At 42.3% G+C, this 24,660-nt stretch overlaps 1 protein-coding gene across 3 annotated transcripts in view; it reads left to right on the top strand.

Moving 5' to 3' along the window:
- The window catches only part of LOC138763140 (protein SSUH2 homolog), a 62,200-nt gene that overhangs the window by 33,365 nt on the left and 4,175 nt on the right, over positions 1-24,660 (top strand). For all 3 annotated transcript variants that reach the window (XM_069936817.1, XM_069936819.1, XM_069936820.1), the window contains 9 exons: positions 1,718-1,790; positions 2,766-2,895; positions 5,192-5,252; positions 9,051-9,175; positions 10,474-10,536; positions 11,067-11,149; positions 13,286-13,378; positions 15,505-15,610; positions 21,039-21,146. In XM_069936817.1, the coding sequence (XP_069792918.1) occupies positions 1,718-1,790; positions 2,766-2,895; positions 5,192-5,252; positions 9,051-9,175; positions 10,474-10,536; positions 11,067-11,149; positions 13,286-13,378; positions 15,505-15,610; positions 21,039-21,146 (842 nt within the window). The remainder of the gene's footprint in view (positions 1-1,717; positions 1,791-2,765; positions 2,896-5,191; positions 5,253-9,050; positions 9,176-10,473; positions 10,537-11,066; positions 11,150-13,285; positions 13,379-15,504; positions 15,611-21,038; positions 21,147-24,660) is intronic.

The following is a 24,660-nucleotide window of genomic DNA, read 5'->3' as shown; positions in this document are numbered from 1 at the left end:
CAGGCTTTCATTCCATTATCTTGTGTCGACTTGAGTAAATCTACTCAACAACAGTCTAATTTTTTTTCCTACTTCACACCCACAACCCTCTTTTTCTTGCATCCTATGTAAGAGTCTGTTGAATGACACTATTGTACCAGCCTCCATCACCACCCTGGTAATACATTCCAAGCACCCATCACTCTGAGAAAAAAAAAATCTCTGAGATCTCTCCTTCACTTTCCTCCACTCACCTTGAACTGATGTCCCCTGGTAATTGTTATTGTCATACCAGGAAAAGGATGCTGGCAGCCCCTCATAATCTTAAATACCTCTATTAAGTCACCTCTTGCTCTTCTACTTTTTATAGTTGACTTGCTGTACTGCTCACAGAACACCCTTCCAGGTACAACTTGACAATGAATTTGAACTTGAGAACCCTCTCAATGATTGTTGTCTGAGACATGGTGAAATGTTGATGACCATTTGGCAATTGTTTTCAATGTCAGCTCTGAATGGCTTGAAAAAGAGGGTGTGAGCCATTTCTAAAATCACTGCCTTCTTTCTGGTGAAGGCAGAACGACAGTAGCATTGGGCTGACATTTCCAAGGATTTCGTCCCAGTAGAAGTGAAGACAAATGACATACTTCCCAGTCAGGATAGTGAGTGTGAGAGAAAGGAGGGCCTCTAGGTGGTGAGGGTCCTCTGGGGGGCAGAGGTAGTGGGTTCGGGAGGTTTTGTCAGTGTAGCCTGGGCAAGTAATTGCGGTGCATTCAGATAGAATCTCATCTTCAGAGCAGGGATTGTTGGAGAAGCCTCAGATACTGTAACTCATCTCAAGCAGTGCTCCAGATCAGCCATTGTCAACGTTTTTTTGGCTATGCCCCCCAAACTCTGTTCAAAGTTTATGAACCTTTTTGCTGTGAAGCAATCAACTTTTCAGATCAGATACTATTTATTGTCCTGTAATAAAATGGGAATGTAATATTACACAGAATTCCCTTTAGTCTGCCAAAGGCAGACAAAGATTCAGCATTAGCATTGTCCAGCACCTCTTGCAATCAGAAAGAGAACCAAAGAGAATCCCCCCCAGAGTTACCAAGTGTCTGGGGATTCTCCTACAGCGATTCTGCAGCTGCTCAAGACTCCAGTTCAAACCATCGGCACCCCAAGCCCTGATCCAGACTTCCAACGTGATGTGGAAGCTTTCAGCGTCCAGGGCCCTTTAGGAGCCCTCCTTGGCCTCAGCATCCTCTCAAATATCGTGGCTATGAGCCAGTATCCAGCTGCCCGCAGCATAGTGTGAGTCCTTTGGTTTCTTTCTTCTCCCATCAATTACATAAAAAATATTAACGTTTCGAGAAGTGTCTGTTAGGAGTTTGTATGTTCTTCCCGTGACTGTGTGGGTTTTCTTCAGGGGCTCCGGTTTCCTCCCACCATTCAAAACATACCAGGGGTGTAGGTTAATGGGGTAAATTGAGCAGCATGGTATTGTGGGCCAAAATGGCCTGTTACTGTGCTGTATGTCTTATTTTAAAGTGAAAAGAAAATGAGGCTTTTACTTAAATGTGCTGTCGGGATCTGATGAGAATGGCTGTCCAGACCACTCAACAGGAGCCAATTGCCGCTTTCGAATCTCTTTTATGACGTAACTCCTTAATCATGCCCTCAGTCTGGATTTGCAAGTACTGTCATTGTAAATGTTAACACTACTATGGTTCGAATCTCTTTGTTGCAGGTGGAAGCTACATCAGTCCACCAACTCACCCATCTGATAAGAGGGAGCGCGAGCAGCCCCAGTTGGAGTGGAGGTAAGTTCCAAGAACTACTGACTCGCTGTAACTGCAGGGAGACACACATGGTGTGCTTTGAAATCACCACCCACCTCAATGCAGCTTTCTCTTGTAACTTTGATCATAGATACTGTATGTTGGAATATTTGTTCTCTTCATCACTTGAAGTGGTGGTCTAACACAGTGATTGATGATGGGTTCTAGACAGACTTTGGATATGTAGCAAATGAACAAATGTAGATCACGTGCAGGCAGCAGAGTTTTAGTTCAATATGGGCATCCTTTTCAACACAAATTTGTGGCCCAAAGGGCCTTTTCCTGTGCTATACTATTCTACATTCTAATAAAAGCTGCATGATTTACATAGTTTTCCTGCTTAAACATCTTTACAGTATAAGAGGCTGTTCAGCCCATCCAAGTCTGTGCCAGCTCACAGAGAATTCCCATTCCCCAATTTCCCTGTAACCAATTTTTCCCTCATTCTCTCCAACTTCTCCACCCCATCCCCCAGATTCAATCACTCGAGTAATCTCAAGCGGCCAGTTAACTCAGCTCACATCTTTGGGAGGCAAGAGGAAACCGGAGCACCTGGGAGAAATCCATGCATTCAAGGGGAAAACATGGAGACAACGTCCGGTCAGAATCTAATCAATCTGTGTTGCTGGAGCTGTGAGATACCAGACCTACATGCTGCACTAATAATAATAAACAAGTAATTCATTCATTAAGACAACTTGAATCCTTTTGACTTGGACAAACCAGCATCCCAAGGCATTAATATCTTACATCTTCACATTGTAGTTCTGAGTCAATGTTACAGTGATAACTCTAGCCAGTCCTGTCCCTGAGTTGTCAGATCATACACTGTGGTGTGGAAATGGTCAGTGATGATTGAGAATTAGTACTGGCTGGAAGACCTGGGAGAATAGCCCTACCACACATGCAGCTGGGATATCGGCTTGATGTTCTTGTGACTGCTTTATTTCCCTACAGGATTCCATCCATCACTGAAGATGTAGCAAGGGAGGCATTGGTGCAGTTTGCGACTGCCCGCTGCTGTTACAGTAGCAGTCCTGCCCGAGACATGGTCTTTCAGGACCTCACGCCATTCAACATGTACCGGGTAAGGGAGTCAATCGAAGGTCGATGTCTTCTCACTCCTAGCTGTGGTTCTACCCTGCTTGCTTGCTTTCTCACTCTGCTTGCTTTCTCACTCTACAACACCATGGCCAGAAAGAGAATTTAAATTTATAATAAGCCTTTCACAACCTCATGGACCAAAGCACTTTTGAAAGTAGATGAAATTCAAGCTGCCAAATTGCACATTATGAAGCCAGCCAGATTTCAAAAAACAAAAAGATTTTAAGTGTTTGTTGAAAGATAAACCCGACCAAGATAACAGAGAGAACTACCTTAATAACTAATGCCAGAGAATCTATCATAATAAAAGATATTGGTTTAAACCCCAAACATTGACTGGCAGACTGAGATCACCCACCAATTGGAGGAACAACACCTTATCTTCCAACTGGCATCCTCCAATCAGATGGCATTAATATCAACTTCTCTGGCTTTTGTTAAACCACCCCTGTCACTTCTTTCCCTGTTGCCTTTTCCCAGCTCTGCATCTCTCTTTGACTCCTTTCACAAAGGCATAATAAATGCTCACCTCTCCCCTTATCATATCCAATTAACACCTTTTTGTCTGAATTCCTCCCCCAGCCAGCATTGTCTGTATTCTGAGATTTCCTGCTTTTTGCTTATTCTACTTATTCCTTGAAGGGCTTGGGCCTGAAACATCAGCAATACAGGTAGTCCTTGACTTCTGACCTACACAAGTTACATCCACCTGCACATACAATCAATTTTTTTTTTTAAATCCATGTCTGCGCATGCGCAACATAGGATTGTGTGTGCAGTTGCCATTCAGTAGGCGGCCTAGAAACATGGCATGCAAGAGAAAACACACATCCCTTGCTGATAGATCTGCTAAGAGAGTGAGGAAAACCATAACTTTGGAGGTTTAAAAAAAAGTCATTAACCAACATGAGGAAGAAAGAAAGGTCAATGATGTATGCAGTCTAGAGTTGTCGCATTCCACCGTGTCAACGATTTTAAAGGATAAAGGATAAAGAGAGGCTGAAAGAGGATCTATAAATTTGAAGATCACAATTGAGTTTAAATGTTGACAATCTTAATTAAAACTAAGGTACATATTTTGTATTAAAATTACTGTATATATGTTGAGATTCTTAATTATTTACTAGAAGTTCATATGTTGAGTATCTTTATTAAAGGTACTATATTGTTTTCATTTGTTGAAAATCTTAAAAATTGCTTTAAGACCTCGTTAAGCCATGTGTGGTGGGGTGAATCAGTCTTGCATCCAATTCAAGGTACAACCAATCCTTCAGTCCCAATTATGGTTTTAAGTTGTGAACGACCTGTATATATTTGTCTCCTGTGGATGCTGAAAGACCAGCTGAGTTCCTCTAGTATTTTGGTGTGTTTTTACTGACCATTCTCCCAATGAATGCCATCTGACCTGCTGACTCCCTCCAGCAAATCTTTGCTTGCTCAAGTTTCTAGCGTCTACACCTATTTTGTGTTTCTCTGATAACTTACAATAACTACATGAATACAAATGGAGCTTTGGTTAAATTTCTTGTTGGAGAGACAATGTATTGGACCTCAAGACCACAGTGAAGTACCACTTCCATCTGTGCTACCCATTGGATTGAGGCTTGAGCCACACTGAGTCAGGAGTAGTGTACAAAAGGCTGCATCACTAAATGAGCTGATAGGAGAACCAGCTCTCTCCTGTGATGCACACAAGTTGCTGTTTGTGGTGTGTGAACATAGATAGATAGCGTGGCCCTTTATCCATGGGAACCTGGCCAGAGGCTGTTGAACACCAGTTTCACCTGACTTCATAGCCTGAGACATTTGAGTATAATAATTAGAACATCATGTTGAAGCTGTACAAAACATTGGTTAGACCATACTGATAAGGCTGTCTGCTGGTAACATATGTGCTGTGTTTTAACAGATGTTCATGAAGTCATTTTTGTCAGTGTCATAAAATATATCCATGAACCTCTCCAAATGGTGCAAAGGTGTAATTCAATGATGTAACTCAAGGCTATAATTGGATTCTGATTGAATGCTAGGCTTTGATTGGTCCTTGTGCAACTCTCGATGACAGTTAGCTTCTGTTGTTGAAATGCATGACTATGGTTTTAGCCCTGATGCATGCCTGTCTCTGGGTTCCTATGATGAAGAGGAGCTACTGATGCCGCAGTGATGGATTGGAGGCTGTGATGAGGCACTGATTAGAACTGTTGCTGCCCATGGAGCCGTGATAAGTACCCCCTTTAAAAGTAATATTTTCCCAACTTACTGGAATGTTTCTCTTCCAGTATCGACTTGAGACCTTCACTGAATCCCGGCTAACTGAATGGACTCATGTTCCCTTCACTGGTGAGTGAAACCTCCATTAGAATAAGCTTTGCAGTGACAACTGGAGCCAGGTTACTGAGCTGTGAGAAATTAACCTCAAACACTGAAGAACAGTGGAGATGTGCATCTTCAGATCAAAGTCCCACTTCAACCTATTGGTTCAAGCAGTTTGACTGGGTTGTATCTCAATGTCTGCAGATTGACTTTGGGTCACATCCAGGATGTTGCTGGTTCAGTGAGCTGTTGGACAGGAAATGCGGAGGTTGGACTAATTATAGCCTCCTGTATATCTCACTTCATTCCCTCAATCGCTGCTGAACTTATTTCCAACTCTCAGCAGCATTCATAGAATGTATAAACAGTACATGATGTGATGACCTATATAAACCTACTCCACCATCAATCTTTTTTAAAAAAAAAACAACTTGCCTCTGTCATCTCCCCTAAACTTTCCCTCACCTTTGTTAAACACATCCTCTGATATTGGCCATTGCTGCCCTGGCCAAAAAAAAACACTAGTTTTGGTAGTGTTGTAGTTTGAATAAACAATTATTTTAAAAAAAATAGGATATCTGAAAGGTTCTCCTTTCAGGAAAACTGGCTTCTTGTCCTTTGTGGTTGAGGGAGCCCTCATATGTATCTCCTCCATTTATTCTGCTCTCATCCCTCTTGCCATCAGACAATACAAAAATAGGTTTCATTTGGCCCTTAACATTCACCCCACCAGGTTCCACTGCCAGCACATAATTTGGCTGCCAATCTGCCAATCAACCCCTCCTCACCTGGATACAGAAATAGTTTGCCAGCTCTTGTCCAACCTCTTATCACCCAACTCCTTATCCAAGCTATCCCCCTGTAATCTTTCACTCCCGATTAAGAATCTCAACCCGAAATGTCGATGGTCCATTTTCCCGTCCATTTTCCTTCATAGATGCTGCCTGACCTGCCAATTTCCTCCACCAGTTTGATCCTCTGGATGGAGAGCTCCAGGACTTGGACCCAGTGATGACAAAGGACCAATGACATTTAAAATTGGAAAAGAGTGCGACTTGGAGGAGAGCTTGGGTGGTGGTGGTCCATGACCTTGATTTCCCCCTGCCCTTGGTAGTAAAAGTGCCCTTCTGGGTGGTATGGTTAGCATAGAGGTTAGCACAAAGCTCTTACAGCGCCAGTGACCCAGGTTCCAATCGGGACTGTCTGTAAGGAGTTTGTATGTTCTCCCTGAGTCTATGGGTTTTCCCCGGGTGCTCTGGTTTCTTCCCACCCTTCAAAACATATGGAAGTTGTAGGTCAATTGGGTGGCACAGGCTCATGGGCCAACAGAGCCTGTTACTGTGTTGTATGTCCTAGTTTAAATTTTAAAAAGTCATGGAGGTGTCATTGGAGTTGGCAAGGGAAGTCGGGTTATGGTGCCCACAGCACCGGTGCTACAGGGAATGAACATGAGGGATATGGACAGAAAGGCACTGTAGACTGCATAGCCCAGGTAGAGTGGGTATACCACCTCCTACACTGAAGGGAAGGATCCTACAATGAACCCTTTAACTGCATTATTCGATGGCCCAGCCACCAAACCTTTCCTAACATAACAATTACAGCACGGGAACAGGCCATTAGGCCCTTCTAGTCCGCACCGAACCAAACACCCCTTTCTAGTCCCACCTCCCTGCACAATGTCCATAACCCTCCATCTTCTTCTCATCCATATACCTGTCCAACCTTTTCTTAAATAATACAATTGACTCCGCCGCCACTATTTCTCCCGGAAGCTTATTCCACACGGCTACCACTCTCTGAGTAAAGAAGTTCCCCCTCATGTTACCTCTAAACCTCTGCCCCTTAATTCTTAACTCATGTCCTCTTGTTTTAATCTTTCCTCCTCTTAACGGAAATAGTCTATCCACATCCACTCTGTCTATCCCTTTCATAATCTTAAATACTTCTATCAAATACCCTCTCAACCTTCTACGCTCCAAAGAATAAAGACCTAATCTGTCCAATCTCTCCCTATACTCTAGATGCTTAAACCCAGGTAACATTCTGGTAAACCTTCTCTGCACTCTCTCCACTCTGTTTATATCCTTCCTATAATTAGGCGACCAGAACTGCATACAGAACTCCAAATTAGGCCGCACCAACGTCTTATACAATCTCAACATCACCTCCCAACTCCTATATTCCATGCAATGATTGATAAAGGCCAGCATACTAAAAGCCTTCTTCACCACCCTATTCACGTGAGTTTCTACCTTCAGGGAACGATGTACCGTTACTCCTAAATCTTTCTGCTCTTCTGTATTCCTCAATGCTCTCCCATTTACCACGTATGTCCTATTCTGATTCTTCTTACCAAAATGAAGCACCTCACACTTATCAGCATTAAATTCCATCTGCCATTTTTCAGCCCACTTTTCTAAGCAGCCCAAATCTCTCTGCAATCCTTGAAAACCTTCTTCATTATCCACTATTCCACCTATCTTAGTATCGTCTGCATATTTACTAATCCAATTCACCACCCCATCATCTAGATCATTAATGTATATAACGAACAACAATGGGCCCAATACAGATCCTTGAGGCACACCACTGGTCACCGGCCTCCAACCTGACAGACAATTATCCACTACCACTCTCTGGCCTCTCCCTTTCAGCCAATGTTCAATCCATTTGACTATCTTAAAATTTATACCTAAAGACTGGACCTTCCTAACTAACCTTCCATGTGGTACCTTATCGAAGGCCTTACTGAAGTCCATATAGACAACATCCACTGCGCTACCCTCATCCACATTCCTAGTCACCTCTTCAAAAAATTCAATCAGATTGGTCAAACATGACCTTCCTCCCACAAATCCATGTTGAGTGCTCCTGATCAGACCCTGTCTATCCAGATGTTTATAAGTACTATCTCTAAGAATTTTCTCCATTAATTTACCTACCACAGACGTCAAACTTACAGGCCGATAGTTGCCAGGCTTCCTCCTTGAACCCTTTTTAAATAACGGAACCACATGCGCAATGCGCCAATCCTCCGGCACTATCCCCATATCTAATGACATTTGGAAAATTACCGCCAGAGCCTCTGCTATTTCCTCCTTCACTTCTCTCAATGTCCTGGGGAAGATCCCGTCTGGTCCCGGAGACTTATCCACCTTTATATTCTTCAAAAGCCTTAAAACTACACCTTTTGTAATCTCTATATTCCCCATATTTATCCAATTTGCTTTTTTTATCCCACATCTCCCAATATCCTTCTCCTTAGTGAATACCGAAGAAAAGAAACTGTTCAATATCTCCCCCATTTCTCTAGGCTCCACACACAGTTTTCCACTCTGATTTTCTAAGGGACCAATTTTGTCTCTAGCTTTCCTCTTACCATTAACATATTTGTAGAACTCTTTTGGATTAGTTTTCACCCTGCTTGCCATAGTTTCCTCGTACCTTCTTTTAGCTTTCCTAATTCCTCTCTTAAGATTCCTCTTACATTCAATGTATCTTTCAAACATCTCCTTAACTCCATGCTTCTTATATCTAATGTACGCCTCCCTTTTTCTTCGAACCAAGTTTCCAATATTCCTTGAAAACCACGGCTCTCTCAAACCTTTTGCCCCTCCTTTTAACCTAACAGGAACATAAAGCTTTTGCACTCTCAAAATCTGATCTTTAAAAGACTTCCATCTCTCTACTACATCCTGCCCATAAAACAAATTGTCCCAATGCACACCCTGCAAGTCCTTTCACATCTCCTCAAATCTAGCTTTTCCCCAATCAAAAACCTCTGATTTTTTTTTTTTCCCTGACACCTGTTTTTGTTGGCAGGTCAATCTATCGACAGCAGTGCCTGTGGAACGCCTCCCCTTCCGTGGGACATCACAGTTGAGGTACCCCCCATGTTTCAAGACTTCACCAAGAAAGTCCCAGTTCCTCACACTGCAGCTGTCAAGGTAATTATGGGCAGGCAACAAATCCAGGGGAGCTTCACCCTCACTGTGCAAGATTAAAACAAACAAACCAGTGCCATTCTTTAATGGAACATTAAATTGAACATTTTGCACTTTGTAAATTCATTCCTATGAATCACATTGATCTACCGTCCCTATTTTTCCATTCCAAATGTTCACAGCTAATAAGAGTTTAGTGATTACTATTCCTATTCTAAGTAAGTTGCTCCGAGATCTAACGCATTGCCAGCTGGATCCTGCCAGCAACTAATATAGCCTGTTCTCGTGCCCTGATGTGGATGGCCCCACCCTGACGTTGACAGTTCTGTTCTGATACAGGCAGTCCCATACTGGTGCATATGGTTCTGTTCTGATCCAGCCAGTCCATAGAACTATACAGCACAGAAAACTGGCCATTTGGCCCTTCTAGTCTGTGCTGAAATATTATTCCACTAGTACCATTGACCTTCATCCAGTCCATAACTTCCAGACCTCTCCCATTCATGTATCTATCCAATTTTCTCTTAAAACTTAAGAGTGAGCCCACATTTACCATATCCTTGTCAGGTGGTAGCTCATTCCACACTCCCACCACTCTCTGAGAGAAGAAGTTTCCCTTAATTTTCAACTAAGCCTTTTTCCTTTCATCCTAAAGCCATGTCCTCTCATATTTATTTCTCCTGACCCAAGTGGAAAGAGCCTACTTGCATTTACTTTGTTTATCTCCCTCATAATTTTGTAAACCTTCATCAAATCTCCCCTCGTTTCAATCCAGTTCTGATGTAGATAGTTTTGTCGTGATATAGATGGTCCCACGCTAGTGCAGATGATCCTATTCTGATGCAGACTGCCCTATATCAAAGCAAATGGTCCTGTTGTATTATAGATGGTCTCATTCCAATGCCCTGAAGCAAATGGTCCTGTTCTGATACATACAGCCCTGTACTGGAACAGATTGCCCTGAAGGCCCTGTTGAAGCAAACAGTCCTGTATCAAAGCAAACAAACTGGCCCCTCTTTGATACAAGCAGATCCCCGTCATGTCCTGATTCACAATCCCATATCAAAGCAGATGGTCCCACCCTGACGCAGATGGCAGCAGCCCTGTCCTAATACAGACATTCCTTTGCCAATCCAGATTATCCTTGTTGGTTCTGGTCTCTTCCACACTGCACTTCACTAACCCAATATGCCCAACTCCAAGACACACTGACCGGGACTGAGCTGTGTCCAGTGGACCTTTAGGTTTTGTTGTTGTTTCAGTGAGACCAGGTTCATGTAACTAACTGCATCTTGTTTCAGCGTTGCCACAAGTGCAAAGGCCGAGGGAAGTACCGGTGTTCACAGTGCGGTGGAAAAGGAAAGGTGGGTTGAGGTCAGTCTAGTCTTCACTGGTCACCAACCCTTCACTGGTCATAACTGTCCTCGAGCTGTTGCTCTGCCTTCCCTCCATCAATGTCTGTTGCCACGATACAGTCGCTAGGCTGCAGCCATCCCACCTACACTTTGCAGTCCACCACCGCAACAGATGTAAGGTGCCTCACCTGCAACCTCCTCTGATTTCTGCTTCTTGCTTTTGAACAGTGAGATGGTGACAGCAGTGAAGGAGGGTTTTCTGAATTTGCTATACCCTTTTTTTGTTTGTTTCAAACCTCCAGCTTTGGTTTCCTTACAAACTTTATGCTTTAGTACAAATCCCTTCCCATCTCATTGCCTCAACATCCACATTTTTGATGCGTACGCTGTTAGTTCACCTGAGGAGGATCTGCTCCCAGGTGTGTGGGAGGGGGAAAGGTTTGAAACCACGGGTGTTTTCTGGGTGATTCAGTGGTGCGTTTAGCTGACGATTCCCAGATAGTCACTGCTGACCCCAAGTTGTTTTTGTCTGAGCACAGTTGAAGTGTCTGTCATGCGGAGGGCGAGGGCTATCACATGGAAATAAGAGATGCATCCAGTGTGGAGGGAGTGGATTAAAAAGGTAAGTGAAAGGGGTAAATGTAAGGGTCATTCTTTTTGGGGGGGGGGGGGTTAGAAAAGGATCAAGAGCAGATTCCAATCACTATTAGGTTCCAACATGGAAGTAGAGAATCGTTCTATACATTGACTAAAAGGTTAGCGTAGCAGTTAGCATGATGCTATCACAGCTCCAGTGACCCGGGTTTGATTCTGACGCTCTGTAAGGAGTTTGTACACTGTTCATGTGCATTTCCTCCAAAGGCATATTGGTTTAGTAGGTTCATTGGTTGTGTGTGTGTGTTTGGGCATCATGGGCTCCTGGACCATGCTGTATCTCGCAGGCAGCAGGGGCCATTTCCAAGGGTGCAGGTCTGTGTGATTCTGTGTGTAACAGGTCAGTTTATTAACTGATTTCTGCTGCTTCTTGGTGGTGGTAGTGAGGGAGGAATGGGGGTTGGCATTAAGGCATGAAGCATTTGACCTCTGGTTCAGAGTCCTGGAAGAAGATGCCTCTGGTCTGTTCCTGATACAGTGAAATCTCTCCGGGAGAGGGTCTGGCGATAGTTGTCATGGTTAACCTGCTGGTCTGATCTCCTGCTGACAGTTCACTCTCTACAAGTCAAATTGGCAGATTTGACCCTGCTGATATCTCACTGACTTGGACACTCTGATTGTCTAATCTTGCATCCAACTTGACAATTAATTGGACAAAAGGTGCAAAAGTTGAGCTGGCAAAGAATTACTAGGAAAGCTCCACAGGTCAGACAGCATCCATGGGTAAAAGTTCAAGTTTATGGTCATCTGAATGTACAAGCTGATGAAACAGTGTATATCCAGAGCAAAGTGCTAACCCACACCCCCTCCTTCCCGCACCCCCGCCACACATACCCCACCCACTACACCCCCCCCAACCATGACACACACACACATACACAAAAATGACAAAAAAAAGTATATAAAAATAATTATAGGTATCTAGAATTATTCAACCGCCTCACCGCCTGCGGAAGAAGCTGTTTCCTAGCCTGATGGTCTTAGTTTTTATGCTTCTATATCTCTTCCTCGAGTCACTTCTGACTTTTTTCCATTCTGATCCAACCCAAACAGGAGTTATTTTGTGTAAAGTGGGAAAAGAAAGACTTAAATTTATTTGAGAGCACAAGACAGGTACTGGTTCTAGTCAGAGTGGGATTGGCATGCCATGGCCCATCTGATGGTTCCTGACATGTCGCTGCTCCTTGACTCTCACTGGGTTTGGGTCTGGGAGAAGGCCCATCTTCTAGGGCAGGGGTGGGCAACCTTTTATTAAAACTCACATTCCACCTTAAGTATTCCCTATGCCATAAGTGCTGTGTGATTAGTAAGGGATTGATTAAGGTGATATGTGAGTGGGAAGGGAAGGTTCAGACCCGAATGTTCCTGAAATATTTTGCTTGAGAAAAATAGTCATTGGCCCATTTCGTTTGGAGATATGAAACCGGGCACATAACGAGTCAATTAGGTACAATTAAAACAGTGGTTTTCAAACTTTTTCTTTCCACTCACATACCACCTTGAGCAATCCCTTACTAATCACAGAGTACCTATGGCATAGGGAATACTTAAGGTGGAATGTGAGTTCCCTGCCCTAGAGGATGCCCTTGCTCTAAGGATTACTAAAGTGAAGAGATTGCTGGGTTATGGTGAAGTAATAGGCAGTTAGATGGAGTGGTAGTCTTTTAAAGAGCTGTGCAGAGTGATTCATTTGTTCTCTCTCTGTGTAGGTAGGGCTCAATGGCATATGGAATAAGATAAGTTACGCAAGTTCAAGTTTATTGGTACATGTACTGAGGTAAGGCGAGAAAGTTTGTTTTGTGAGCAGTCCAAAAACTCAGTACAGTCTGCAGAGTTACAAAGAGATATCAAATAGAACAGACCAGGGTCAGGCCCCTGAGATAGCTATCACTGTAATTTCTGATCTTGTTTTGTTTGGATGATCCCATTGTTGAGCTTCTGTCCCAAAATCTACATCCAGAATATAATTGAGGTGCATAGAACCAAGAGGGGATTTCCTGGGTCATAATGCAGCACAGGCTGTTTAATAATCTGTGTGTGGCTCACATGGTTTTGGCAGGAGGAGTTGAACTTTCTCAGGTAACACCAGTGTTCTTCTGCACAGGTGTGGCCCTTGTCTAGGCCGGGGCACTCGATCCTGCCATGTCTGCAAAACTAGTGGCCAACTGCTATTCCACATTCAGCTGACAATCAAATGGTAAGTGTTGGGGTTATATCTGGTGTAGGTCAGATTTGTATCTGGTGTGGGTTGAGTTTCTATCTGATGTGGGTTGGGTTTCTATCAAATGTTGCCTTTTTTATTGGAAGAATAATTTTAGGATACTTCCAGTTTGACTCTAAGAAGTCCTGCAACTTCTGGCTAATATTCTTTCTTAAATTTTAATTGAAAGAAAATATGAAGTGACAGATTTGACTAAATAGGGAGGTGGATGGGATCATTAGAGTAGGTCTGTACCAATCAATGGTAGCACAGGTAATATGGGTCACTCCCTACTCTCTGAAATGACCTCTGCAGTGGCTAAAGCTGATCGCCCTATTTTTACCCCTTCATGTCGCCTCTTTGCCCCTCACATACTGAATGCTGAGCCAGACTGCAATATATATATATATATATATATATATATATATAAAGAAGCAGAATCTTTGAAATGACGTGTGAGTTTCCTACAGGGTTTCACATGCAGTAACCTTGTATGCTATCGCATTAGTATCAGTGAGATTCACTAATATTCCCTGGAAGCTTGAGTTATTTTCAGGAAAAATATGGCTCCCATTAGCCCAGTCATCTGACCACATCAGTAAGTTACCTCCTGCATGATCAGCTTTATTTTCCACAATAACCTTAGACTTGGCACCTCCTCCTCCTGGCCATTTCTCATGTAGGTTCATCCACGTAATGTTAACTCAGTTTTTCTCCCTCCACAGACGTTGCCTAACCTGATGGGCATCTGAAACACTCTCTTTAATATTTCCAGAAACAAATTCTCTTGCATCCTACAACCCAACACTGGTTTTTTTTTTACTGTTCTCATTCATCTCACTCTATTTATATTCTCTATACAGATCAGTTTCAACTCCTGCCCACCATTCCTTCCTTGTATTTCCATTCATCACTCTCTGCAGCCCTTTGTTGACTCCACTTATCACCTCCTTTCCCTCCCCCTTCTGACTTATCAGCCTCTCCTCACCTGGATCCATCTATCATTTGCCAGCACCCCCCTCACTTTTCCTACTCACCTCTTTATACTGGTTATCTCCTTTTTACACTCTCAGCCCCAATGCAAAGTCTCATGCTGAAATGTGCCACCCTTTACTTCCTCAGATTCAAGATTCCTTTATTGTCATAATAGTACAGAACATGTAAAGCAAAATTGCCTTCTGCCTGCTTTAAGGCAGACAAAGAGTCACCATTAGTGTTGTCTGGCACCCTTACAGTAGGAAAGAAAGAGAAGCAAAGGCGAGTCCCTTCAGAGTCGCAGTGTTCATGGATTCACCTCTGGCGCTCCTGGACTCTCTGCAGCCACACAGACTCCTGTTTGATCCATTGGCAACCTGAGCTCCAGATCCAAACCACCAACATGATCAGGAAACCTTCAGCGCCCAAAACTCTTCAGGAACCCTTGCTCTCAGCTTCCTCTCGAAATATGGTTCTGATACTTGTTTCCATGAGCCAGTCTCCAGCAGCCCGTACGGGTCCCCTGATTGCAAGCCAATTGTTTTCTTGCTGCCGTAGTTACCATTTCTGTTGAGTCATCTTTTCTACTGCTCCTTCTCATTGCAGGGTGTTTCTCCCTGCCTCTGGTGTCATGCACCAGACCACTGCTTCCCTGGATACTGCTGACCTGTTGCGTTCTTCCAACAATTTGTTTCTTTAGGTTCCAACATCTGCAGCCTCTCATCTTAGTTGAAATTTAAAATAGCCTAATCACCCTCTCTCTGCAAGTCCAATGTCATCTGTGTCATTCCATTTCTCTGTCTCCATCTAATCCCAGATATTTCCCTTGTTCATCCTCCTTTCAGCTTTAAAAAAAAGTTTCACTCATCACACTGCTGATGAAAGATTGCAGTTTGTCCACTCTCCACAGATGCTGCCTGACCTGCTGAATATTCACAGCATTTTTAGTATTTATATCTGATTTTCCCTCTCTCCAGATGTTTGGTTGGTTTAATGTCACTATTGGTATTGATGCAATGCACAGCATGGCAAACAACATGTGCATGTGATAATAAACTAGCAACCTGATTCAATGAGGTATTCATGCTATTATCACACCATGTCAACCAGTGTTAACCATCAATAATTCTATTCTTGTGTTTGGCCAGGACCAATAACGTCTTTGAACAGGTGGCTGATCAACAAATCGGACTTCCCGTCACACTGTTCAATAATGTAACGGGGCAAAATGTCTTTGCCGATGAAAATTATGAGGTAAGAGAGAACAACTTCTGGGACGTCTGCTGACCACATTTATCAAGCCCAAGTAGTCACACAGACCAGAAACATTCCAGAAAGTAGCAGCTCATGGCAAAAATATTCCAAAGGGACCTGAATGTACATCCATGACATGTAGCTGTACTTGGGATTTCCCTGTAACCCTGCAATGTGTTCCCATTCACACATACCCATCAAGTTCAAGTTTGTTTATCATCCAATTGTACAAGTACAATCCAGATGCAGTGTCTCTTCCTCCACAGATGCTGCCAGACTCATTGAGACCCTCCAGTAGTTTGTTTTTATCAATCCAGCAAAGTTCATTTTATTGCCTATCCAAAAATATCCTCAAATTGAGTGACACTTCCCCCCCCCCACCAAAAAAATTTTTTTTACCCTTCTCTACCAGGGAAATATCCTTTCTGCTTCCACTCTGTCATTTTAATAGTACAGTTCTGAAACCCAGAGAACAGAGTCCTGGTCTACTCAATCTCTCCTCAAATGATAGATCCAATCTGACTCTGCTCCAAAGCAAGAAGATTCTTTCTTCACTAAGAGTCCCAAATTGTACACAACGCTAACAGGGTTTTGTACAATTATTTACAACCAGGTACAACCTTCCTAGGTGTCAACATTTCCGAGGATCTGTCCTGGAGCCTCCATGTTTTTTTTTTTTTTTTTTTTTTTTTTTTTAATTTTTTTTATTTTTCACACCATAAATCACATTAGCCATGATATACACAATTTCTTTTTCACACATATACAGTGACTTTTTCTCCCCCCCCCCTTTCCTCCCAAACCACCCCCCCACCCCCCCTCTCATCCATTTTAGGTATACAATCTAGGTTGCATTAATCCAGTCAGACAATGTTGTCATTCAACAAAATTACACCAGAAATTCTACTGAGTCCATTCTTTTCTTTCCTTCTCCTTCCATCAACTTAGGTAATGTTTGTCCCCGGTAGGTTTTCGCTATTGTATTTAATGTAAGGCTCCTATACTTGTTCGAATATTTCAATATTATTTCTTAACCAATATGTTATTTTTTCTAATGGAATACATTTATTCATTTAAATTTGGTAGTTTATTCCTTTTAATTTGGTTATGTATTCCATTAATATTTAAAGACATATAGTTCAGCGTAGCCCTTTTATATTTTGTTTATCTTCTCTTTCCGTTTTTCCATCATTACCTTTCCTCCTTTTCCATTTCTGTTTTCTTATTTTCAACTCTTTATAAGACAACATTCCTACAACATCCAACATTTTCCTTATTCTCCTATTTCTATCTTATTTATTCCCAATCTCCCATTCACCTCCTGAGTTGTCCTTTATCCCTTGTCGGACAACCACATCTCCCCTCTCCATTTGGATTTGCGAATCCACTCGCAAGCGTCAACTGATTTTGCAGTGACCGCTATTTCCCCCCACCCCGCCTCCCCCAGAAAAGATTTCACTTTTCATATGTCACAAAGGTCACTCTTTTAATTCCCTCCTTATTCTCTCTATTCCATTACCTTCCCTTATTAATTCTTGTCTATACTATCTATATTTTCCTCTAAGTACAGATACATTCACGTATGCTCCTTGTCTCTATTCACTCTTATACCTCTTTACCCGCATACATATCAATCGTGATCATTTTTACTCTCATTACCCGTCTTCATCCCTCAGTCTATTTTTGTCTTTACCCACATACATATCAATTGTGATCATCTTAACTCTCATTACCCGTCTTCCTCCCTCAGTCTATTTTTGTAATTGTTCTGCAAATTTTCGTGCTTCTTCTGGATCCGAGAATAGTCTGTTTTGTTGTCCTGGAATAAATATTTTCAATACCGCTGGATGCTTTAGTATAAATTTATACCCTTTCTTCCATAAAATCGCCTTTGCTGTATTGAACTCTTTTCTCTTCTTTAGGAGTTCAAAACTTATATCTGGATAAATGAAGATTTTTTGCCCTTTGTACTCCAGTGGTTTGTTGACCTCTCTTACTTTTTCCATTGTCTTCTCCAGTACCTTTTCTCTTGTAGTATATCTTAGGAATTTTACTACAATAGATCTTGGTTTTTGTTGTGGTTGTGGTTTAGAGGCCAATACTCTATGTGCCCTTTCTATTTCCAATTCTTGCTGTAGTTCTGGACATCCTAGGGTCTTAGGGATCCACTCTTTTATAAACTCCCTCATATTCTTGCCTTCTTCATCTTCCTTAAGGCCCACTATCTTTATGTTATTTCTTCTGTTATGGTTTTCCATTGTATCTATTTTTTGAGCTAGTAGTTCTTGTGTCTCTTTAGTTTTTTTATTAGATTTCTCCAATTTCTTTTTTAAGTCTTCTACCTCCATTTCTGCTGCTACTGCCCGCTCTTCCATCTTGTCCATTTTCTTTCCCATTTCTGTTAAGGTCATCTCCATTTTATTTATTTTCTCTTCTGTGTTGTTTATTCTTTTTCTTAAATCCTTAAATTCCTGTGTTTGCCATTCTTTAAATGATTCCATGTATCCTCTAATAAGAGCAAGTATATCCTTTACCTTGCCTCTCTTTTCTTCTTCTATTTCACCATACTCTTCCTCTTCTTCTTCCTCTGGGTTGGCCATCTGTTGTTTCTTTGTTGCCCTTTCCTCCTCTTCTTTCTTGTTTCTGTTGTCTTCTGTGGTCTCTTCTTGCTGCAGGTGTTCTGCAGCTGTCGTTGCCGGCTGTGGAGATCGACTCCCCAGCTGTTCCCCCCTCCCGTCGGTGTGTTTTTTTTCATTCGCATCGCGCATGCGCGAAACTTCGCGCATGCGCGGCTGCGCACTTTTACTCGGCTCTGCGAGCCATTTTTGTAGTCCATTATTTACCGACCTGAGGGAGCGGGTTTCTCTCTCCGCAGCGGGCCTCTTCGGACAGGTAAGGCCTTCACCTTTTCCCTCCTTTGTCTTCTCTTCCTCTCTTCTTACCGTTGCTTTCGACTTTTCTTTTTTTGTCGCCATCTTCTTTCCACCTTTATACTCACTTTTCTGTAACTTTTATTTCTGTGCCTTTGTGTTTTCTCTTGTTTTTCCCGACTTTTCTGGAGAGGGCTGGAGTTCACCGTCCGGCCACTACTCCATCGCGTGACTCCTCCCCCTGGAGCCTCCATGTTGATGCAATCACAAAGAAGGCTCGCCAGCGGCTATACTTTGTGAGGTGTCTGAGGGGATTTGGTATGTCACCAAAGACTTTCGTAAACGAACCATGGAGAGCATTCTGGCTGGTTGCATCACTGCCTGGTATGAAGGCGGCAATTCTCAGGACAAGAATAAACTCCAAAGGGTTGTTAACTTGGTCTGCAATATCACAGGCACCAGACTTCATTCCATTGAGGACATCCACGTAAAAAAGCAGCCTCTATTCTCAAAGACCCCCGCCATCCAAGCCATGCCCTCTTCACTCTGTTACCATCGGGAAAAGGGTACAGGAGCCTAAAGATGAGCATTCAGTGACACAAGGACAGCTTCTTCCCCACTGCCATCAGATTCTTGAATAATCAATGAACCAAAGGCACTGTCTTACTTTTTGTGCACTTTTTTTTTAATATATAGTAATGTTATAAGATAATATGAATGTTTGCAAAATATCAAACTTCATGACAATAAATCCTGATTCTAAGGATGGTTTCATCAAAGTGTTGCTACCCCTGCCTTTAGTAATTTTGTAATTTAAGACAGAAGCAGGGAAGTTGTTGCCACTGACAGATGAGACTAGAATGATGAGAAGACGTAGATAAAATTTTGAATAATACGGGTATTAAGGGGAATGGGGGTCAGTCAGGCAGGTAGAGCTGAGTCCATGGCCAGATCAGCTGTCAGTGGCAGGCTCAATGGGCCAGATGGCCTATTCCTTCTCCTGTTCTTGTATTGAAAGACTCATCTATTATTCCAGTTGTCTGATTTAGTAGCACCCAGGTGACGGTGAACCTCTTGCAATCACAGAATAAGCAGAACGATGGTTGAATCAAACAAGATGATGGAAGTTCTGACTATTTTTCATTGGCTGCTCCTCACTCAACTTGACTGGTTCTAGTTTTTGTGGGGGGTCCTTGAGGCTCTGGATCAGTTGGATCTGCATCAGAGGCAGGTCTCAATCCAACAATCTTAGATTCTGAGGGAGCTCTGCATTGTTGGAGCTCCCCTAGATGGATGAGACATTATAAACATCAACACAAAATTTGTTAACTATATACATGATATAGTTCTGTATTTGAATGTTATATCCAGATCTATCATGTGATCCAACATAATGATAATTATCATGTGAACCTAAGGCATGGCTAACTGTGGAGCAGCCATCCCAGTGTGCCTTTCCATCTTGTATGTGTTTTCATCTTGCATGTGTTCTGTTGGTAATCAATTCCTTTATAAACCATGTCTCTTTGTTGGGGTAAGTCTGGAGGTCTGAGCATGTTCCCGTGGTGAACGTGAAGGCAAGGGTAGCAAAACCCTGTGGACCACAACTCTCATAGGGCTACTTAGAAGGGTAGTAGAACTGTTTTATCCTATACTCTTAAATAAGGTAATCCAATCATCATTTAACTGCTATGCACAAAGTCAAAGTCTCTGCCACACATGATTGTGAAATATGCCTGAATCCTACTTCAGCCACCTCCATCTTGCAGCTTCCCACTCTATCCACCCTTTCTTCCCGCCCCCCCCCCCTCCCAACGGCCCAACTTTGAATGTTGCTGGCAAGTTTTTGTAGTCATCTGAAAAGATTGAATATAGGAAATGGATCTACACATGGAAACCTACAGCACAGTAAAGGCCTTTTGGCTCATAGTGTTGTGCCAACCTAATAACCTAGTCTAACATCCATCTATAATTTCCCCAATGCATTACCTTCAATTTTTCTCTGTTCCATGCACCTATCTAAGAGTCTCTTAAAAATGATATTTTACCTGCCTCCACCACCATTGCCAGCAGTGTATTCCAAGCACCCACCACTGTCTCTGGAAAAACTTACCTCCTACTCCCAAGCACCTTTGTGTCAGCCATTTCAGCCTTGAGGGAAAAAACCTCATTATCTTGAACATCTCTGTCAAGTCACCCTTCAACCTCTGTCACTCCAAAGAGAAAAAAACAAGTTTACTCAGCCTATCCACACAAGACATGCTCTCCAATCCAGACAGCATCATTATAAATCTCATCTGCACCCACTCTATTGCGTAATATTTCTCAATCCCCTATGTAATTCCTGTCAACCGTAACTGGGTATCTCCACTGAGGGAAAGTTTTGCTAGATTTGGATTATTCATTCCAGAAAGCAGATTTCACAAACATTTTCTACTATACTTCATCCCCATCCTTTCTACTGCTAAGAAATTAATGCAAAAAAATTGTTTTGTTGGTGGAATTCCTATTTCTTAATTTATTAATTCCTTTCTTCCGATATTTATGCTTTTTCTTAGGTTTACCCTGTTGTTGGTTTTCCAGACTCTTTAATTGATCAGATTTCTCAACAAGGGGTTCAGGAACACCAGGAGAAATTTGGAAGAACAATGTGCATTCGACAGCAGGTGAGAATGGGCAAGGACACTGCACCACAATAGACCGGTATAAAATCTGTGATCTGATACTGAAAGACTGATTTTTAATTCCTAAAATTGAATGGATTGGAATCAGTTCAGTGGTTAACATTCAAAACATCTTAAGCAGGAACCTAAATTGTCACAAACCTGCCCACTTCCAGTTTTAATGGAGGTGGGACAGATGACAGGGGATTATTCTGCTTACAGGGTTTGCCTTCTAAATACTCTCTCCCTCCTTTATTTTAACAGTGAGAAAGCCAATGGCTGAGAGGTTTAAGAAAAAAAGCCCAATCTTTGGGTTAAACATCTTTCCATGCCCAATAAATTACTCAATAACTATTGTCCAGCATTCCCATCCCACCAGACCCAAACAGCATTTCTTCTGAAGCTTGCTATCCTTTCTGCAGTAGATCACTGTGCCTGCCTTTGGATAGGAAGCCAAGATGCTAAAAGATTGTACAAGTCTTTCCCATTCCTTATTCCAGACTGATTCATCACCCAACACCAAACTATCTACCAGCTAAAATCCAGGATCAGCTGTTTAGGTTAACTTGCTATTGGTGCAATGATTACTCCATACAAGGTCTGCAACCTTGTACAGAATGCTGGAGTCTATCCACCTGTGGGTGGGAGTATCTGCAGATGGGGTTTTCTTCATTGGTGTTCAGTGAATGGTCTTAATTCCAGCTTTGCAATGTGGAGGGATCCAACCTGCTAATGTGCTGTCTATTTCGTCACATCATCTAACCCTGTCTTTTATGCCTGCTTCACAGTCCAGAACACTTAGTGCCAATGACAACCTCTAAAACTTTGCCTGTTATATGGTTACAGTATAATCCCATTTTCTTGATTCTGGAAAAGATCCTTAAACAAGTTTAAAAATGTCAAAATCATATTTCCATGAGAAAAGGCTCTCTGAATTAAGAATTACTGCTGAAATCTAGTTGGTTGACGGTGCCTCTGCTTGTTCTATTTGTCTCATCACAAGAGGTTTTTGGAGGAACTTACTCCACATCATTCTGGAAAAAGCTGTGCACATATTTGCCGAGAAATTGGATCCTGTGGTGTTTCTTTTCTCAGTGCTACGTGAACTGAATAGATTTTATCTGGAGTAAATCACATTTGCAATCATTCACAAGTCCGGCCACATTAATCATTAAACTGGACTGGCCACTGACTGCTTATCTGGTGTCAGGTGCACATCTAATGATGTTAGTCATCATACCGTGCACATTTCAGTCCACAGCATCAAAACATGGAACTCAATGCTCCATGCATCGTCTGTTGTGGAACAGGCTCAAAGAGAACGAGGACTACAGAAAGCTACGTCCTTGATTAACTTGCAGATTAAAGAGACAGTATGCCAATATTGGGTGTCCTCACGGGACAGCCTCAACAGTAAAAGTAACCTGCCTGCACACACGAAATTCCACAACTCCTAAAACTACCAGGGGATGTTTTCTTTGCAGCTTTTAACTGTTGAGCTCTCTCAATCGACATTACTGGTGACACTGCTGGCAGAACTCCATTACTGGAGGCTTCTGGATAGGTGTGGCAAGTTTTTCAGGGGAGTCAAGAGGCAAAGAAATATTTGCAAAAAACTATGCAGATAGTAACATAATACCTTTCTGAAGAGCAACGTCTTCATAGATTCAGTGTTTGAGGAATTGAGGGTTCTGGAGTATGGCACAGAAAGTGGATTGGAGGCCAATATTGATTACCCATGATCAAATTGAATGGTGGAGCTTGGTTGTGGGCCAGAGTAGCCTTCTGCTCCTATTTTCTTGTGTTATATCAGAGATATATTACATTCTATGGAGAGACCTTTGATAACTTTCTCATGCATGGACTACTCACTATGGAAGCAAAGGTCGTGGTGATTCTCAATTTCCCAATTACTGATTCACTCCAAATCGTAGAACAATAGGATTGTATAGCATGGAAGTAGGCCATTCGGCCTAACATCCATGCTGATCAGTGAGCACTTTACTGAATTAATCCTATTTCCCAGCACTTGGTCCTTTGGTATCCATTCCTAAATTATTCATCTTGACACTCCTTAAATGCTCCCGGTGATCCCAACTTCCACCACTTTCTCAGGCAATGTTTTCTAGGTACTTGATGGTGATAATGAAATGCACATAAATTATTGCTTACTGCAGCCAAACGGACATAAGATACACTAACTACTATAGTATACAATAGGTTATCCCAGTATGGAAAGAGATCATGCAGTAAATATAAAGGAGATATAGATAACTATTCACAGTTTCTGTTAATGTAAGAAAAATGTGGTGAATCAATAGTGAAGACCAGTGTTTTGATAGTCCTGGAGTTGTTTATAGTTAGCATCAAAGAAACACGCATCAATGAACTTGTGTCCATGATGACTGTCAGAAAGCAGATGATATTGCTCATCCTACTGATTGAGGTCTGCTGTTGAGGAAGTTGAGGATCTAGTTGAAGAGGGACAAACAGAATCCCACGTGCCTTGCTTTGATTGTCTTTTGCTGGTATGACAGTGTTAAACGCTGAGCTGTAGTTAATGAATAGTTGATTTAGGTGTTCTTGTAGTTCAGATGATCTAACACAGAATGGAGGCCCAAGAGGAGGCATCTGCCATTGACGTTGTGTGATGATGGGCAAATTAAACTGGATCCATGTCTTCCTGAGACAGGAGTTGATCTGCTCCATAAACAATCTCTCAAAGCACTTCATCAAAATCGACATCAGTGCCACCAGCTTATTGTCATTGAGGCAGATCACCCTGCTCTTCTTGATGGATGCCCTTTAGAAGCAGGTGGAAATCTCAGTCTCTAGCAGCGAGAGGTTCAAAAACCTCTGCAAAAACTCCAGCCAATTGGTCTGTACAGGATTTGAGATGTGGTCAGGTATGCCATCTGGGCCAGGTGTTTTCCAAGGATTCACCCTCCTGAAGATTATTTATATGCCAGCTTTAGGAACTGGATGCACAGAATCACCATGGACTGTGGGTTCAAAAGGGTGTATCACTTTTTTCTTTCAGAGCCTGCATAAAAGGTATTGAGCTCAACAGAGATAACTTGTTTTTCCTTATAAAATGTGATGGTGTGCAAGCTCTGCCACAGTTGCTAAATATTTGTCTGAGACTCCATCTTGGTCTGGAATTGCCTTTTTGTGTTGGTAATGGCCTGTGTTGTACCTGGTATTTCTGGATGCTTCTGAATTGCCTGATCTGAACACTACAGATCTGGTCTTCGACACCACAGAACTTTCCAATCCCTTGATTCATCCATGGCTCATGGTTAGGATACACAAAAATAGTCTTAGTTGGAACATACTTGTCCTTGTATTTCCTGATAACAAGTGTGGCATATTCATTTGGATCTGCCACTAAGTTCTTAAACATAGCCCAATCTACTGATTCCAGGCATTCACAATGCCACTCTTCTGCCTCCCCAGACTACCTCTGTACAGTCTTCTCTGCTGATTCCATTCTCTTCAGTTTCTCCCAGTATGCAGG

Source organism: Narcine bancroftii, chromosome 5, assembly GCF_036971445.1.
Source record: "Narcine bancroftii isolate sNarBan1 chromosome 5, sNarBan1.hap1, whole genome shotgun sequence".
In the NCBI taxonomy this organism is placed as follows: domain Eukaryota; kingdom Metazoa; phylum Chordata; class Chondrichthyes; order Torpediniformes; family Narcinidae; genus Narcine; species Narcine bancroftii.
Note: the sequence above shows the minus strand (reverse complement) of the source record. Positions and strands in the feature narration are given on the sequence as shown.